The sequence below is a fragment of the Panthera leo genome, chromosome A3, assembly GCF_018350215.1.
Source record: "Panthera leo isolate Ple1 chromosome A3, P.leo_Ple1_pat1.1, whole genome shotgun sequence".
Taxonomy (NCBI): Eukaryota; Metazoa; Chordata; class Mammalia; order Carnivora; family Felidae; genus Panthera; species Panthera leo.
In genome coordinates, this window is record NC_056681.1 from 18080022 (window position 1) to 18098650 (window position 18629).

At 48.8% G+C, this 18629-nt stretch overlaps 1 protein-coding gene across 3 annotated transcripts in view; it reads left to right on the forward strand.

The window, feature by feature from the left end:
• The window catches only part of PTPRT (protein tyrosine phosphatase receptor type T), an 800956-nt gene that overhangs the window by 722071 nt on the left and 60256 nt on the right, over positions 1 to 18629 (forward strand). For all 3 annotated transcript variants that reach the window (XM_042930943.1, XM_042930944.1, XM_042930945.1), the window contains 2 exons: positions 3112 to 3199; positions 17344 to 17420. In XM_042930943.1, coding sequence (XP_042786877.1) covers positions 3112 to 3199; positions 17344 to 17420 — 165 coding nt within the window. The remainder of the gene's footprint in view (positions 1 to 3111; positions 3200 to 17343; positions 17421 to 18629) is intronic.

Here is an 18629-nt window from a genome sequence, read left to right on the forward strand (position 1 = left end):
CAGCTCACCGTTGCAGAGTCAAGAATGTACAGGCTTGGCAGCTTGTCTGAAACAGCTGGCACTACCTGGCTGGGGGAGGAGGCCCAGGGCTGGAACCTTTGGTCCAGGAGTTAACATGCAAAAGCAAGAACCACATGAGGTCTAGAGATGTCCCGTGCTGGGGGGTGATGGTCATTTGTAGTGAGGAGTAAGAAGAGGAGGAGAGAGGAGAAAAAAGGAGAGACAGGCCCTCCATTTGTAAAATGAGCACTTTCTTACCTCCATAGTACTTTTGTCACACTCACGTTTAGGGCAGAGACTGGTGCCCAGAGCCTAGAACCTGCTTAGCTTCTCCTCCAGGGTGCCTGAGGGTTTAGGCCACACAAACAACAAAATGCTGATCAATTAATGGCTGGGAAGACACTCGAGAGCCCCGGTCTGAAACCCTGGGGCGAGCTAAGTCGGAGAACACAGCTTAGCCAGGCAGCCCCAGCAAGGGCCTCCCACCCCATCTGCATTCCACCTGGAATAGCCAGATAGCAGAATGAGCACCAGTTCTACCTACCCAGGCACCGCGTAGTTGAGGATCATGGTTATGCTTCTAGAAAAAAAAGGTCAGCAACATACAGCCACAGGCTACATCCAGTCCAACGCCCACCGTCACCGTTGTAAATACAGCTTCATCAGAACAAAGCCACGCCCATGTGTTTGCATTTTGTCTGTGACTGCATTTGCTCTGCAACAGTAGAGGATGAGTGGTTACAACAGAGAACGTGGCCTGCAAAGCCCAAGCTGCCCCCTCTCTGACATTACAGAAAGTCTGCCCGCCTCTTCTCTAGAAGACCCACCCAGATTGGCTTATTAACACATGGGAGCCTGGAAGCAAGAAAGGGGGTATCGTGCATGGGCTGGGCTTTGAACAGGCAGTGGTCCCGCTTGCCTATAAAACACAGCCCACTGATTGGTGGCATTTCTGACCACTCGGCTCACACACTGCTTGTCTTGGCTGAACATGGTAAGGGATGGATGAGCAAAGGCAAGGCCAGTGCAACAAGATGAGTGGACGCTCCGCTCCCCTGCACTGCAGACAGGGTGCTGTGTAGACGGAGGGCAATGCAAATCCAGCCTCAGAAGCAGTGTGGCGCCCATGAGCAGGGCATTCAGCCCACTCTACAGGGGGCAGGGTGGGAACAGAAATCAAAATGTAGCCTGGCCTTCGTGCTTCTGCAGACTTCCTAAAGTGGCTCCTGCTCCCTTAAATGCCCATCTTCCTTCCCTGTATGATAAGTGACTGCCCCCTCCCCTGTGTCTACGTGACGCTTGGCTCATAACTCTGTTGATTGCTCCACGTGGCGGTTGACTTGTCTGTCTCCTCTTGGACTGATGACTCCCATACCTTCCCTTCCCCTGTGACTGTGAACCTCTGCCTCTAGCCTCCTTCTCAGCATCTCAGCTTGGACATCAAGTAATCAGCCTCAACATGGCTGCTGTTGCCGGAACATCTCAAGAAGCACACTGTCCTCGACAAGGGCGAGCCACTGTTCTGAGCACTTTGTGTACCCAAAACACAGCACAGAATTCCCACCTCCCCACCTCTCTTTCTCCCCATCTGTTTCTTCTCCATCTCCACAAATGGCCTGACCCTCCACTCAGTTCTTCAGGCCAGCAGTCTGAGAGTCAGCCTTCACACCCCCTTCCCTCATAGTCCACACCTACAGCAGATGTGTTGGTGGCCTGCCCATGTCCCCTCTACTCTCAGTGTTCCCACTCATGCTCACTCAATGCCTGCCTTCCAGAAGCACCTGTGGCTTTTCGCCTAAGGACTTCCTTAACACAAAAGAATATGCACACCTTGCCTGCAGACTATAGCAGAAGTGCCAAGGGATTTCCTAAGAGTTGTCCTCAACCAATGGTGTATCGGAATTGATGGGTAAATACTCCAGCATGAGATGGGCCTGTGAGATCAAACCCTGGGTGGACACAGCGGTGACCTGCTCATTGAGGTACCCTGGACCAACTTCCTTCCCTTGATTGCCTCACTTCCCCCAGTCTCCCACCCATGGGCCTTAGGATTGCCTCCCAGATAAGATCTTATATTCAAATGCTTGTTTCCCAGTGTGTTTCTGAGGGAACCAAAATCTGCAATATTCAGTGGAACGTCCTGACAATGATCACTTCTAACCACGTCCACTGCCACCATCCTGGTAAAAGGTCCAAGGTACCATCATCTCTTACCTGGACTATTGCAACAACTTCCTAACTGATCTCCCTGCTTCCTCCCCCAGCCTCCTAGAGCCTGTATCCCATATGTGAGCCAGAGCATGCTTTGTAAAACATAAATCAGATCAGCCAACTGCACTACTCACATCTCTCAGTGGTCTTCCCATCGTACTTAGAGTAATACCCACCTCATTACTGGTGACCACAATGCCTTATATAACCTGAACTGTCCCAGCCTGTCCAGTTGCTTCCATCACCACCCTCCCTGCCTCATCCTTGAATATGGTCATTTGTTACCACCTTTGCACCTGCTATTCCCTCTGCCTGGAAGACACATTCTGCTTTTGGCACGACTGGATTTTTTGCATCATTAAGAAGTTAGTTACCTGTTACCTTCTCAGAGAAGCCTTCCAAGACTGTATCATCTGAAGACATTTACATCTTCCATCACTGTCCTTTTCCCTGCTTTTTTTCTTTTCTTGCCTCTTTCCAGTATCTAAAATCCCATATGTTTGCTCTTTCATTTGTGATGTCTTCCAGTTGACTGGAAGCTTGAGGGGGGACTTTGTCTATTTCTCTGTATCCTGAGTACCTAGAACAGTGCCAGATGCATATTAGGGACTCAATAAATCTGTCGAATGAACAAATGGGTTAATGAACAAATGACTCCCCTGCTGGGCCAGATTTGGGCCCACGACACACACAAGACATCAATGGCATTTGAGTCAATGAACATGTGATTAAGTCCATGGAGGGGCCAAGTCTGTGTTCCCTCCAGGTCACATCTGAGAACACAGAACCCTTTATACTGAGTCACCCATCCCAGTGGGTCTCTTTCTCCGCCTGGCTCAGCAGCACATGGGTAAAGTCCTTATTGCAGGCCATTCCAACCACTCTCTCCTTCTCTTTTAGGCCTTGCCAGAGGGGCAGACAGCTTCATGGGACACAGCCAAAGAGGATGAAAACCGCAATAAGAATCGATACGGAAACATCATATCCTGTAAGTGCCCTCAGGGTTTGGGGAGCAGCCAGCTCGGGGCCCAAAGGGGCCCCAGGCTACTCTGGTCACACAGGAAGCACGGTTTGAGGCATCATGACTTCGGCCAGACCCCACTTCTAGGGCTGCAGGTGTTATAAGGTGAGCACCTGCCAAGCAGGGCCCGTGTGGGCCAAAACCCTTAGTGGCACTGAGCCTGCAAGAGAGCATGTTTTGTGCAGAGGTAGGGAGGCATGCAAGGTCTTTGCCTTTTGCTCAACAATGAGCTTTAACATTTCTATAATCACGTCTGATGCATAGTTTGATGAAGGCAGTGGTGCAGAGCAGTTAGAGCCCCCCTGGAGTCAGACTGCCTGGGCTTCTACCCCAGCTGTGGTGCCCTGAACACATTACCTCACCTCTCGAAGCTTCGGTTTCTTCACCTTTGAGATGGTAAAAATAATAAAGATAGGGTTGTTTTAAAAAGTTACATAAACCCTTTCACGGTGCCTAGCACCATTACTCTTAGCCATAGAGTTAGTTTCTCAGGGTCACTGATGAGCAGCATAGATAAGTTATTCCACCTTCTTTTAACCGGAAATCACCGAATACCCATCTGGGGACATGGAGTAAGCCAGGTTGGTGGGGGATGGGCATGATCAGATGTCCATTTTGGAAAGATCATCAGGGTAGCTGATTGGGAGGGTGGATCTGACTAGGAGAGACTGGAGGCAGAGGGACCAGTCGAGAGGCTACTGCAGTGGTCCCAGCAAAGGATGATGAGGCCTGAACAAGAACAGTGACAGTACTTGTATGTGACTGTGCCTAATATTCAGTGCTAGAAGGTGAGGGAGGGAGATATTGTAATGGACCTTCACACCATGCACAGGTCACACACAGTATTATCCCTGCCAGATATCAGTCTGTGCAGCCTTCAAAGCAACATAAATACAGAGAGGACAAAGTTACCTCATACAAAATGTTGACCACATGGTCTGACTAGAACAAGAGTCTCTAACAGCCTTTGTCTGCCATGATGTAGTCAACCTGAATCTTTTAACATCTCACCAATTGTGTGTATAGCATTTCTGGTCTCAACTCTCAGGATAACCCAGCCTAGCCAAAAAAAAAAAAAAAAAAGGAGGGGAAAAAAGGACCCTGAATAACAAATTATTTCTAGCATAGTTCAGTGTTTTGTTTTGTTTAACTGTCTAGACATTGCCTAAGAAAAAAACTTGGAGGAAGAAGGCATAAGATACAGGCAGCTTGCAAAGGAAGAAAGAGGCAGAAGTTTTAGCTTAGCTGTTTCCTGTGCTGATTTAGGAATGGGCTATGAATGGTAGAACTAATCAGAAAACACTTATAATTTGTCTCTTGGAAGATAGTAATGCAGGCAGGAAGATTTCTTGCAAGTGAAGTGTTGGAAAGAGATGCTCAAACAATCAGGAAATGTATTATTAAGACCTGTGATGTGTGAGCTTCCTCTGAGCCAGCCCTGTGCTGGGCCCTCAATCTCTGCTCCCAGGGTCCCGTTCCAGGCACACGTAGCTTCTCACTCTGACCATCCTCTGCTTCAACACCGTGCAAACCGTGTCCTAAAATACCTGGTCCCTTGTCTGTTCCCCCTATGAGACTGTGAGTTTATGTAGGGTTCACTAAATTATAGGCTGTGAAACCTTAGGTGACCATGCCAAACCTTAGTCTTCTCTCTGTAAAATGGATACAACAATGTCTTCCTCCCAAGGTGTTGTGCAGACAAGAAAAGATAAATGACTAGAACATAGTGAAGAGACAGACCCTGCCTCCCTGAGAGGCAAGAATATCCAGACTGGGCCAGGCATCCAGGCGAAAGCCTGTGGGGGCCAAGGATGAGAAGCTGAGCCAAGCTGTGTATCTTCCAGACTTCCCTCCTCATCCTCAGCACCCAGTACCTTGGCTGTGCCATTGTCCTCTCTCAACTGAACTCTGCCCAAGCCTTCTTCCTGATGATGCACATCTAATCTGACCCCCACCTTCCACCTATCTGGTATCTGACAGAAGCCAGCAGGACCTCCTCAAAATGTGAATTGGATCCTGTCATTTTCCTACTGAAAACCCTTCAACTGCCTCTCCTTCATTTCTAATTTTTTTCCACTTGGCATTTTTTTAAATGTAACATTTATTTTTTGAGAGACAGAGTGTAAGCAGGGGAGGGGCAGAGAGAGAGGGAGACACAGAATCTGAAACAGGCTCCAGGCTCTGAGCTGTGAGCACAGAGCCCAACAGGGGGCTCAAACTGATGAGCTGTGAGATCATGACCTGAGCCGAAGTCGGATGCTTAACCGACTGAGCCACCCAGGCGCCCCTCTTTCCTTCCATTCTAAGCACTTCCTACCCAAAGGCCCTCAACCACCTCTCCACTCCCACTCCATACTGTGTGTTCTCCATCACAGTTTCCTCAGCTAAGCCATACTTCATTCAGTCCCTTGAGCTTTCTGTGCTCATTCATGCCATAGGGTCTTTGCACATTCTGTTCTGTCAAAGTGCCCTTCCCTCCTCTCTTTGCTCTGCTAAGTTCTACTTATTCTTCAGATCCTACTTGGTCACCACTTCCTCAGGGAATTCTTCTGACCCTTCACATTTGGTCAAAACCTCATTATTCATTATTCACTCCTTGAGCACAATGCATGTCTTATCATCACTGTGATTTGAGAGGCATTTGGATGACTGTCCGTTGACTGGCTGTTTTCCTCACTGAAAAATAGATGCTGTGTGACAGCAGGTGGATGACTGTCTTATACTTCTGTGTCCCCAAACCTGGCATATGACTGGAACTTAGTAAATAGGAACTTAATGTTGGCAAGCAGACACTCTGCAAAACCCCAAAGGGCTTGAGCCATGGCCCTCTCCCTTCTGGCTTCTCAAGTAAAATAGAAAATACGCAGCAAGGTTGGAGGGAGAAAGACTGGAATAGGACAACGTGGGGCATGGTGATATGCTGGTAAGGAAGACGGTCCTGAGCCTGGGTGGGGGCAGAGACACGGGACACAGGAAGGGGCAGAAAGAGAACAGCCCTGTCCTCTGTGAGAGCTGTACCTTGGACGCAGGATTCCAGGTAGCAAGGAAAAACAATGAAAGGGATTAAATTCCACCACTGGGGGTGCAGAAGATGCTATCAGCACGTGTCCCACCCACACCCCACAGCCTCACCAGCAGGCAGTCTGGCATCCTGGACCAAGACTAGGGTGAGCAGGCGAGGCACCCACAGTGCAACATTCAAGGAGATGCCACCCTCGGCTGCAGGACCCTGAGAGCGAGCGCCCCCTTGAGGTGTGTGCCCTGGATGCCTCACTCGGTTCCCCCTCGTGCTGCCCTGTCTGCCTTTCTTCACCTGAGGGCTTGCTGCAAAGCTGGGGCAGGACTCTCCGTGCACAAGGCAGTCTCTCCCTGGCCGGTGAAGTAGCCCAGCTCCTCACCATCCCATGGAGGCTGTGTTCTCCACCTTTTCCAGACCCCACAGGGACTGGGCAGCAGCTGTCCACTACAGGAACAAGCTTGAAAACTCCCCCTTATGGGGGCTACCTCCTCGGCCATCTCACTGTCCCTTCCTCACTGCTGCCCCTGCTCCTTTATAAACTATGTGCCCTGGAACCCTCTTCTCACATCTGCTTCTGGGCAAACCGAGAGGAGGCAGAGGGAATTCAGACACCTAACGATACCACCTTGACGGGCTGGAACAAGCCTGAATCTCAAGGGTCAGTAATTCTACAGTATACTGTGGCCGGAGTGGGTCTACGCTCAGTACAAAAGGAGACAGTATCAGGCAACCAGTGCGTTCAAAAGCCCTGGAAGACATACTGGGGAACCGAGCAAAGAAAGACTCCTGGAATTGAAACGAGAAAGGTAAAAAGAGAAACAGCCCGGAGGAACAGGAAGTGTTCCTGCCCTTGTATGTGTCCCTCCCTAAGGCAAAGTCTGCCGTGGTTTGATAAATAGAAATATTCTTGGCACAAGAAGAAAACTGGGTGTGATTAGCATCTTAAGGAACCCAGAGCTCCGGGAGGCTGGAGTGGAGGACAAAGGCCCAGGCCAAGAGGACAGAAAAGATTAAAGGGGGGAGAGAAGGAGGGAGGGCACCGCCTGCAAATGAAACAATGGAAGAGAATCCCTGGCTAAATAAGCCCTTTCTTCCAAATGAGGCTGTTCAGAATTTAGTAACAGAGACAGTGGGGCTTCCAAGGGGTGAAAGTGGCAAGGAAGCGAAAGGGAAGGAAATGAATGGGGAAACAGAACAAAGAATTCTTTGCTCTCAAGCAGCTCTGGGCAGAGACTGTGGACAAGGGGAAATTTCTAGAATACCAAAGCATTCCCATGCAGAAGTTCTGGTGGGGGCTTCCTGGACTGCTGGAAAGAAGTTACACTGAGGATAGGAAGTGAGCTCAGGGGTTGCCAATGTCATCAAATGAGGCTCCCCTTCTGGGATCCATCAGGGTCCCACCAGGAAACAGACGGGACCCTCAAGTAGGATGATTTGAACAGAATTTAATCAAGTGTTGTTTGTATAAAGGTGGGAGCTAGTTCTAAGGAGATGGCAAGGAACAGTGCAGTGCTTGAGGCTAAATACTCTCAAGGAGAAGCTGCCAGGACCCCCAGAAAGAGAGAGGACCTGGCCGGAGGCGTGGCCCTCAGGGGCATTGCAGCCAGCCCCAGGTGACCCCAGCAAGCAGGGCTGAGGAAATGAGCACCTTGATGGAGTTCTCTGCTCATCCGGTCTTCTGCAGGTGCTTTGCCTTTGACCACACCCAACCCAAAGCCAGAGAATAAGGGAATCTGCAGACCTCATCCGCTGGGCCCCCATGTACTGGAATATTGGACATGGCTCCAGGCAGAGGTGGGGTTCTGCTCTCAGTTCAGCCCTTGGCCTTCTGCATGTGACCTTCAGCGAGGTCATTTCATCTCTCTGCCCCTCAGTTTCTCCATGCACAGAGGGCAAATTAAGATGAATGAAAACCAAATCTAAATGTGGTATACAGAGACTTTTAAACCCCGCTGAGACTTAGTCCAGCCTCTTTGAATTCACAGGCAAGGAGCGGCGGTCCAGAGATATAGAGTCCCTGCCCAGGTCACACAGCAAGTGTACAGGACAGCCACAGCCAGCACTCTGGTCTCGTGCTGTCAGGGTCCCACATGGTCCCTGGCAAGGAGTCCTTCTGCATCAAAATACATCATGTTCTTGGTGCAGGTGGTGGGGGGCAGATGGGACATGCTAAGGGCTCTGACCTCAGAAAAAAGGCAGGCTGAGATGAGCAATTCAGAGAGGCCATTCTCACTTCCAGGGAGGAACCCAGATTCAGAATAAACCCAGAGGCTTTTCTCTGCTGATTCCTGGGGAGACAGCACTGGGATCACAAAATGGGTGCCTTTTTCAGTGCTCCCAACTCTTGGCCCCCTCTTCTCCTTTGCAAGTCTCTGACGGTGGCCCTTGCCTGGGTCCCACAAATGGGTGCTAGGGCAGAAGTCATCAGTGCCCTTGTTCATCACAGGACTTGTTCTGGCCGCTGGAGCCCCCTCTGCCGGCTTGCAGGGCAGGCCAGAAGTGCTGGGACGCGAACCATCCCCAGGAGCAGCCCCGAGCCACTGACAGGGAGCGGGTGCTCCCGCACTGGCCGCTGTCCCCTCAGACGGAAAGACTCACTGGAGCTTCCAGCAGGGCAGAGCCACAGCTATCTGCGGTGGCAGCTTGCTTAAAGACACATCCCTTACCAGATGCCTTCCTTTCTCCATGTCCTTCCCGTTCCCCTTCCCAGCGTCACCTCCCATACCAGCTACTTGCGCTCGAATCCTTGTCTCAGCTTCTGCTTCCAAAGGAACCTGAATGAGAAACCCTCCCCCTTCCCTCCAGAGAGTTCCCTCATTGACTGGGTGAAGGCTGGACAGCCTGCTTAGGATGAAGCAGTAAGTGCATCAGGTAGGCCACTGTGCCTGTGACTTCTCCAGGCGCTCTGCCCTGCCAGGCCTGACCCCTCTGCCTGCCAAAGGCTCCATCTAGGGCCCTGCAGAGGGGAGCCGCCCAACCCAGCCAGCGCGGAATGGGCAGAACAAGGAGGTATGGAGACCGTCGGGCTGTTTCCCTCCCCTTCCCCAGCCACCCTCTCTCTTGATAATGGTAATTCAATCAAGATTGAATGTGCAGACCTTTAGCTTCAATGAGGTACCCAGGCAGTCTCAGCAGAATTGTCTCCCTCCTCCCTACCCACTCGTGCAAGATGATGGCATTAACATTTCCAATCCTTCTAGGAAATGATTTTTCAGCTCCGCAGTTCATCGTAATGAGCCAAATCTCTTTTCTCTGAAAAATTACACCTTTTCTTTACCTTCCTCAGTGCCCGGAAGACAGGAAGAAAGAACATCATATATCCAAGTGATATTCTCTCCCCAGCCCCACCTCTCTCAAGCGATTCTCTCTTTAAGTGGATTCTACTCAAGAAGACCCATTTGTTGGGTTACTTTTGGTGGGGGAGGAGGGGAAGAGAGGTTGTAATTTGTCTGCAGAGTGAGAGCTGCATGCAGGAGGAAATAGCCCTCTCCTGTGGGGTGGGTGTGGCAACACAGTGGGATGGGCAGTGTTGGGACTGGAACTGAGATGGAAGGCGTAGATAGGGGCAGTGGGTCTTGGGGTTCCAGGAGGAGTAGGGATCCCACCACTCTATGAGAAATCTCTCGATCCTACACCTTCTCCTGAGTTGTTAAACTTCTTGGAGCCTTGAGTTTCTCATCCATCAAGTGGGGTGGTGATATTTAGAGAGACTTCACAGGGTTACTATGAGAATCAAGCGGCCGAGCCTCCATAAGCTTCTAAAATAGTACCTGGAAGAAACATCCTACTCATTGCACATGGGTAAGTTCCTCTGCCTCACCACTCAACACAGGCTGGGTCTCCAGTCTCAGGGCCCAATTCCAGTAAGATCATTTGGTCTTTCCCAAGACAGATTGAAGTGAATAACCAGGGCACTTCGATGCTACATAATTGGACACCGATCTGCACACCCAGACGTGAGGGTGCATCAGCATCTCCTAGGGGGCTTGTTAAACTATGTATTTCTGGGCCCCACACTGCAGTTTCTGGCTCAGCAGGTCTGGGCTGGGACTCAAGAATTTGCATTTCTAACAAGCTCCCAGGCATTGCTGAAGCTGTTGGTCAAGAGACTACATTTTGAGGACCGCTGATCTAGAATAATAATTAAACCGAATTTACATATTTGTTTTTGATTTCTTACAACACCCCAGGTGCTTTCATATCTTACCTCTTTTAATCCTTGCAATATATCTACAAAGGAAGATTTGATTTTGATGTTATAGTTGGATAAATGGAGGCTCAGGGAAGGTAAGGAACATGCCCCAGGTGATATGGTTGGTCTGTGACAGAGCTCCTGCCTGCCCCCAGAGTCTACCTGCTCCCTTAGTCTCTCCTGCAGAAGGCAGGGCTGGCCGCCAATCTGGGCACAGGGCAGAATGGATCTGCGGGTGGGTTAAAGGGTCAGCTCTGGGAGAGGCGGAAATTTGAGCCCAGGATCCAGGCACACTCTGCCAGTTCTGTGCAGAGGAAAGAGCCTTGCACCGGAGGCCAGGTTACCTAAAGTCAGCTGAATGGCTTTTGAGTAAGGGGCCCTGCCCCTTTCTGGTTCCCAGCCTCTTAGACACAATTATAATAATTATTGAGTACCTGCTGGGTGCCACACACTGTAGACGACTTCAGTAAATAGGGTGCCCTTCCCTAAATAGGATGTGAAGAGGGGAGCCACAGGTTAATCAGGTCGTCACAGAAATACAGCTGTTCTAAGAGCTCTGAAGATAAGTACAGGGAGCTCTCAGAGTCTGGAGTAAAGAGATCATAGGAAACTTCCTGAGTAAGGAACACTGCGCTGAGACCTGAAGAATGAGATGTTCCCAGACTTATGGAGGTAGGTTCGGGGTGTTCCTTTACATGTGCAAAGGCCCTGTGGTCAGAGTAGACATTGGCATTTGAGCAACAGAAAAGAGAGCATAGTTATCAGTTTAGCGTTTAGAGAGGGAGACTTGAGGCTGGACTGGGAAGTGGGTCCCAAAACATCAGATCATGCAAAGCAGCATGGGCTCTGGTAAGGCTTTGTTCCTTGTTAGTGGTGCCCTGAGCGGATTCATACCAGCTTGCAAGAACAGATTGTTAAATTTTCAGGAATCTTGTGAGCTAGTTGATGCCATGTTAGTAGCTTGAAATTAGTCGTGGTGGGAGTATTTATACCACAGAAATCAGAAGACTGTACCAATCAGGGTCTTTTTTTCCCTCCAGAGAGCTGTTTGTTAAACATTTAGCAGCATACCACTGGTCTTTGTCTTAAAATGACAAGGAACAGATTGATTCCAGAGGGACAGTGTTTCTGTTCCGCTGGCGTTGTGTTCGAGGGAGCTCTTTGGATCTCTATAGAGTCATTGCAGTTATGTCTCCCCTTCTCTGGCTGCCACCCGTTGTCTTCTCCCCACAAGCCCATCCTTGCGCATCCTTGCCCATCTCCCACCTCAGCTGAGAACCAGGTGGGGCCAGCCTCTGCTCACCTCACCACGGAGGGGTCTGCTTCTCCTCTGTATGACTCTTCTCAACTCCTCTCCTTGTCTGGAATATCAAACGAGGAGTACCAAATTAGCTGTTTCTCAGGCTTGCGAAATGTAGATAGAGCATAATGAACATTCTGGGCTGCCTGTAAATTACCTTGTATAAACTCCTTCCCATCGCCCGCTGCCCCATCTTTCTCCATGTGCCTGTGGATAAACACAATTTTTTATCCTTCTAATTATATAAAGTTAGAAGGAGAAGGGGATGCAGAATAATATTAGCATCTCCCAGAAGGAATAAATAAACCATGAGGACACTGCTACCCCTTGCAGTCCCTTTCTGGGGAGCCTATGGCTGAATTCTGCCCTTTAAAGTGTACATGCAGTAGTTCCTTGCCTCCACAGAAGATGAATTTTCATTTGGTACCGAAGGGCAAATGGGAACACTACATTTCTAAGCATCTCAGCCCTCTGCTCACAGCCTGCCTCACATCCAGCCCAGAGCCACCGTTTGTTTATTAATCATCTGCTTCATACCAGGCACTGTCCTAGCACTGTTTTTTTTAGAGCAGTCTTAGGTTTCAGAGGAAGGGAGCAGAACATACAAGAATTCCCATATACTGCCTCCCTCCCACTTACATTCAGGTTCCCCTATTATTAACACTGTGCATGAGTGTGATACATGTGTTACAATTGATGAGCCATTATTATTGGCTAAAGCCCGCAGTTTACATTAGAGTCTATTCTTTGTGTTATGTAGTTCAAAGGGATTTTGAAAATGTACAATGACAGGTATTGATCACAGTATCGTACAGAATAGTTTCACTGCCCTAAAACTCCCCTGTGCTCCACCTGTTCATCCCCCAACCTAGTCCCTGACAACCACTGATCTTTTTCCTGTGTCCATACTGGAACGTCCCAGAGTTGGAATCACACAGTCTGAAGCCTTTTCAGACTGGTTTGTTTCACTTAGCGGTATGCATTTAAGTTTCCTCCATGTCTTCTCATGGCTTGATAATTTATCTCTAAATATCACTGAATGATATTCCACTCTATGGATATACTACATTTGTTTACCCATTTATATATTGAAGGACATCTTGGTTGTTTTCTAAGTTTTGGCAGTTGTGAGTAAAGCTGCTATAAACATTTGTGTGCAGGTTTTTGTGTGGACATAAGTTTTCAACTCATTTGGGTGACTACCAGAGACAGCAATTGCTGGGATCTCATATGATAAGAATATTTTTAGTTTTGAAAGAAACTGCCAAACTGTCTCCCAAAGTGGCTGTACCATTTTGCATTCCCGCCATGAATGAACAAGAGTTCCTGTTGCTCCGCATCCTCACCAGCATTTGATGTTGTCCGTGTTCTGGATTTGGGCCATCGTAGTAGGCGTGTAGAGGTATCTCATTATGGTTTTCATTTGAAATTCCCTAATGACGTATGATGTTGAACACTTCTGATACACCTGCTTGCCATCTGTGTATCTTTTTTGCTGGGGTGTCTGTTCAGATCTTTTGCCCAACTTTTAACGCGTTATTTTCTTGTTGTTGAATTTGAGAGTTCTTTGTATATTGTGGATACGAATCCTTTATCTGATATGTCTTCTGCAAATATTTTCTCCCAGTCCATGGCTTGTCTTTTCATTCTCTTCATTCTGTCACACGTTTCATGCCTGCATTTTCTCATGTAATCCTCCCAGCACTCCATGAGCTATACAGTATTGATTCTACTTTGCTAAGGAACCCAAGCTAAGAGAGATCAATTGACTTACTAAGTGGTAGGGCTAAGATGTGAACCCAGATCTGACCCTCAGCTCCATACCTCACATCATCAGTGTATCCCACTTACCACAGGTTAGCACACGCGGGAACGAATTTTTGTCCTTTCATAATAAAATGGCCTTTTGTAGACTCAGAAAATAGAGCTACCCTGTATTTGGATGCCTTGCAGAGCCCAGCATGGGTACTTGTGTCTGAGTACCTTTATATGGCATGGAGAGCCCTCTGTAACCTAACCCCTGCCTGCCTCCTCTCTCTCTTCTCCTGTTGCTAGTCCCCTCACACTGTGTCCACAAGACAGGAAGCGGTTTTCAGGTTCCCTGAGTGCTTGCTTTTTCAAGAGTACTGCCTTCACTCTTGCTGTTCCCTCTGATGAAAAGATTCTTTCTCATTGTCCACTGGTCAAGGCTTGACCACTTCTCTTTTTTAATCTGAGAGAGAGAGAGAGAGAGAGAGAGAGAGAGAGTGTGTGTGTGTGTGCACGTGCATGAGCGGGGGAGGGGCAGAGAGGGAGAGAGAATCCCAAGCAGGCTCTGTACTGTCAGCATAGAGCCAGATGTTATAGTTGGATAACCGTGAGATCATGACCTGAGCTGAACTTAAGACTCAGACACTCAGCCGGCTGAGCCGCCCAGGCACCCCAAGCCTTACCCACTTTTAATTCACATAGTACTTCACAAAGCCCTCCTGTCTCCACTTTCTAGACTTTGAAGCTCTACTTCTGTGTACAGTCTGCTTCCCAAACCACACTGACAGATTTCTTAAGCATGTGTATCACTTTGGTGGCACTCCCTTAGGCCAGCCAGCCTGTACGTAGTAGGTTCTTCGTGAGTGAATGAAGAGAAGAAATTGACAAATACCGTCATCTGGTGCGTAGAGGCCCCTTTCACCTTTGAGAATATTTAACTTAAATTTTGTTTCTTTTTGATTTTTTAAATAGTTTTTGCCTTCAGATTTTAAGTTTCATTTTAGGTTAAGAAAATTCTTCTCAACATTTTAAACCAGAATTTCTGTTTCCAGTGCTATAGACCCCAGGGGCAGTCATAACTCAATAAATAAAGGAGATGTTTGAATCAATAAGTCAATTAGTGAGACCAATGAGTGAAAACACAATGTGCGTTTTTACTTTTTTAGGGCTTACAGTTTCTTTTTAAGTTTGTTTGTCTGTCCTGTCTGTTTGTTTAGAGAGGAAGAGAGAGAACCAGTGGGGGAGGGGCAGAGAGGTGGGGTGGGAGGGACAGATGAGCCAAAGCAGGCTCTGTGCTGACAGCAGCAAGCCCAATGTGAGGTTCAAACTCACAAATTGTGAGATCATGACCTGAGCTGAAGTCAGATGCTTAACTGACTGAGCCACCCGGGCGCCCCAAGGCTTACAGTTTCTGTAACCACTGGTAACAGGGGTTACCAGCCCCATCTGGGACTCGGGTGCTGGGCCTTTCCTGAGTCCTTGCCAGAGCAGGGGGTCCCCCTGGAAGCCCCACTTCCAGGGGCTAGAATGCTGAAGGAGCTGGGACCGGCCATTTGCACAGACTTCAGAAGCAGAAGTCCAGGGACAGCACCTTGTGTGGGTGGAGCTGGGATTCAGGGTGAGGGGGACCTGAGCTAGAATCCCAGCTTTGCCACTCACGGGCTGTATAACGTTGGCAACTTACTTAACCTCTTTGAGCCCCTGTTTCTTCATCCGTGAAGTGGGAAGGAAAAAAATACCATATCATTATGGCCTTACTGTAGTAATCTACAGAGCTACGTTGAGGAATTAAGGATTGAGTGAGATCACGTGTGTATAGTCTGATACCTGCATGAACTCCTTAAAGGTGCACTTCACACCCCACTCCCCCCAGCAAAGGGATGAGTTAGACCTCCCCCCCTGTTTCCTCTAGCTGCTTCCACCGAAACTCTTGCCCATGATGAGTAAGAAAAGTGGCATCTGGTATATCTCTGTGTCTATCATAGTGCCTGGCAAATGACACATGCTCAATGAATAATTTTTAATTATTTAATTAATGGATATGAAGTAGTGTCCTGTCCATTCCCGGGCCTGTTTGTCCATCCTAGGACCCATTCCTTGCCTTCTCCTGTTCAACCCCTGAAGGCTTCATTTCTCAGTCTCTTTGCCAGCTGGCCTCCAGCTGGGTTTGACCAAGGCCGTGCACTGGTGAGAGACTGGAAGGCAGGGAAAGGAAGGAGCCGGAGTACTTCTTCTCTGTCCCAATCGCAGACACCTCCTATAGCAGCGAGTGAGGCTCCTCTTTTTCTCCAGCTCCCTCCCCCACCAAGAGAGGCCCACGGGCTCTAGCTTCCATGGTGGGGCTGTAGCCCCCAGCTCGGATAACCTCACCTCCCCTCTCCGTGCCGCCATCCCTAGGAAGGCAGTGTCTCCTTGCTGGTGCCGATCTCTGAGTTACCACCGCCTCTATTTGCCCTGTCAGCTCTTCCATCACCAGGTGACCCCTTCTCTGGCATTAATTCTCTCTGCCATGTGCGCTTGAAGCAGTTTCCAAAACCCTGCTTAGACCTCCTCTTTGGAAGCAGGAGTGTCTGAGCTCAGAGTTAGGAGAACCCCACGCTCAAGTTCCACCGTCCATGGACCATGTGGCTAGTCAGTTGTCGTGAGCCTCAGTTTCCTCATTTGTAGTGAGGGCTACACTGCTTATCTCACAGGATCATGAAGTGATCCACTCGTATGCTCACCAAGGATTTGTGGAGCTCCTGCCTCACGAGAAGGCACAGAGGATGGAACAGGGAACAGAGCAGTAGTGTCCCTGTTCTCAGGGGCTTCCGGTTAGTAGCAGTAGATGTGCATGGAAACTGCGAAGTGCTTCATGAGTCTTAGCAGGACAAGCTGACCCCACTGCCTGACCCCGGGGACGCTTGTGGGGAGCACTCCAGCCCACTTGCTGGGAACCCTAGCCCTGGCCTAGACTGGACCGTGGATGCAGTGACTTACAGTGGTGGGCACACAGTCACCTGGACAGCAAGCTGAGCCCCTCCTCCAACCAGACCCAACCAGGGTGTTTCGTTTTTGTGTGTCTCTTAGCATGGCGGAGTGCACTTTAGTTAATTGTAAGGGATTAGCCTGATTCTTCCGTACAAGGGGTTTTTTCATAGTTTTTATTTGATGTTATTTGAAGTAAGCATGCCATTGACTAAACCTTGCAAATCTTGTTTATGCCTGGATTGGGTTTGAAAGGGTATTTTTTCTCTGTAACATGACTTTTGGTTATTGATGATCTCTTTTATAATGATGTAAGCCATCTTCACTTGAATGATTGTATTGGTAACAGTATGTGGCCAACAATCTACTTGCACCAATACCCCAAGAGGCAAAAGAACAGCATTTGTGCACATGTGGAAAATAGGTAAAGTTGCCATTTTTCAGCAAAGCAGGAAAGCGGAGCATGTTAGTCCGGATCCAACACTTCTCACTTCCTGAGTGTTTTGATCTCTCTTGCACTGTCCTATGAAGAAGGTATTTCTACCTCCCTATTAATGACAAAATCACTAAGACTTAAAGGAACAGGTGACTCACCCAGATAGGTAATGACAGAACCAGAAGGACAGGCGGAAACAAAGAGAAGGTGCACGCAGTGCTTTTTAAGGCACAGTGATCTCCCTGAGCCTCAACTGCCTCATCTGTAAATGGGTATAATAACTGCAGGTGGGACCAGAGGTCAAATGAGAGAGTAAGAAAGCAGTATGATGCCCCTATTGCTGATACATGGCAGCTCTTCAGGAGGGTAGTGCTGGCCCCTCACCGGCAGGCCTCTTACCACCCACCCCCTTGTTTTCTGCTCTCTCTCTCTCTCTCTCTCTCTGCAGATGACCATTCCCGAGTGAGGCTGCTGGTGCTGGATGGAGACCCGCATTCCGACTACATCAACGCCAACTACATTGATGTGAGAGTCTTCATGGGGCTGGGCGGCTGGGCTCTGGGGCCAGTTACAGCAGGCTCAAGATGGATGGCTGTCCCCCAGATGCTCCCCCACAAAGTGGCCCTCCCAGAACATGTCCAGATGCAATTAGCATAACCCAAGTTGATGATCCGTCTAAAATCGCATCCTCTTTCAGGCTGGCTGGAGTAGCCTACTCTGTGGGGTCCCAGGACAGCTGCCCATCTTGTTCATTCACCCATTAATTCATTTGTATGTGTGTCTGTTTGTCCATTCATTCATTCATCTGAAGGTATAGCCATTTATGCGCCACAAATTTAGAAGCGCCTGCTGTGTGCCAGATGCTCTGGGAACCATAAAGCTAAAAGTGCCATGGTCTCTACCCTTTAAAACCTGAGCAGGAAGATAAGCTATGCACATCAATAATTCCAGGGCAAACGGAAAGTGGTAAGTGTCATATGTTCAGATAAAATGCTGCAGGGATTCAGAGGACGGGGAAAAAATCTCTTCTTCCATCAGGAATGCAAGATGTGATGTGAACCAAACTTCAAGCATGGGAAGAATTTAAAATTAAAGAGGGAAAATGGGCCTCTGGTTAGAAAAGCACAAGCCAAAATGTCGCAGCTGGAAGCAGAGGGTGTGTGCAGCTGAGGCTGAGGGGAGCTGAGGCTACATCACGGGAATAGCGGACAGTAAGGCTGGAGCTAGCTAGATCATTGGTGGTTTACGATCAGACTTAGAAAGCCAGACTTGGTTCTATAGACAAGAGAGGGCTACTGAAACTTCTCTATCACGGAGGTGACCAGTTCAGAGCTGAGCCTAGGGATGATTTCTCTGTCACCAAGGGTAAGATAGCTCTGAGGGAGAAGAGTCTGGGATTCAAACACCGTTAGGAAAGGGGCTGCTTCACCATGGAAGTGAGAGACTTTGTGAAGGGGGAGCATGGCCACAAGGGCCAGACGGACATGCTGTTATAACCAGTGTAAGCCAGCCTGCTCAGGACCTCCGTCCGCTAGGAGCCCAAGAGCCTTGATGAATGGCTCAGAGATCCACCTCGGTGCCTCCGATGCCCAAGTGCTTTTACAGACAACCTGTGAAGTGCAGCGGTATGCTTTTAAACTCCCCATAATCTAGGCTCATCCAGATGATTCACTGATTCAACAAATATTTATTGAGCCTTATGGTAGTCATTTGTCTGTTTGTTCTCAGATCTCT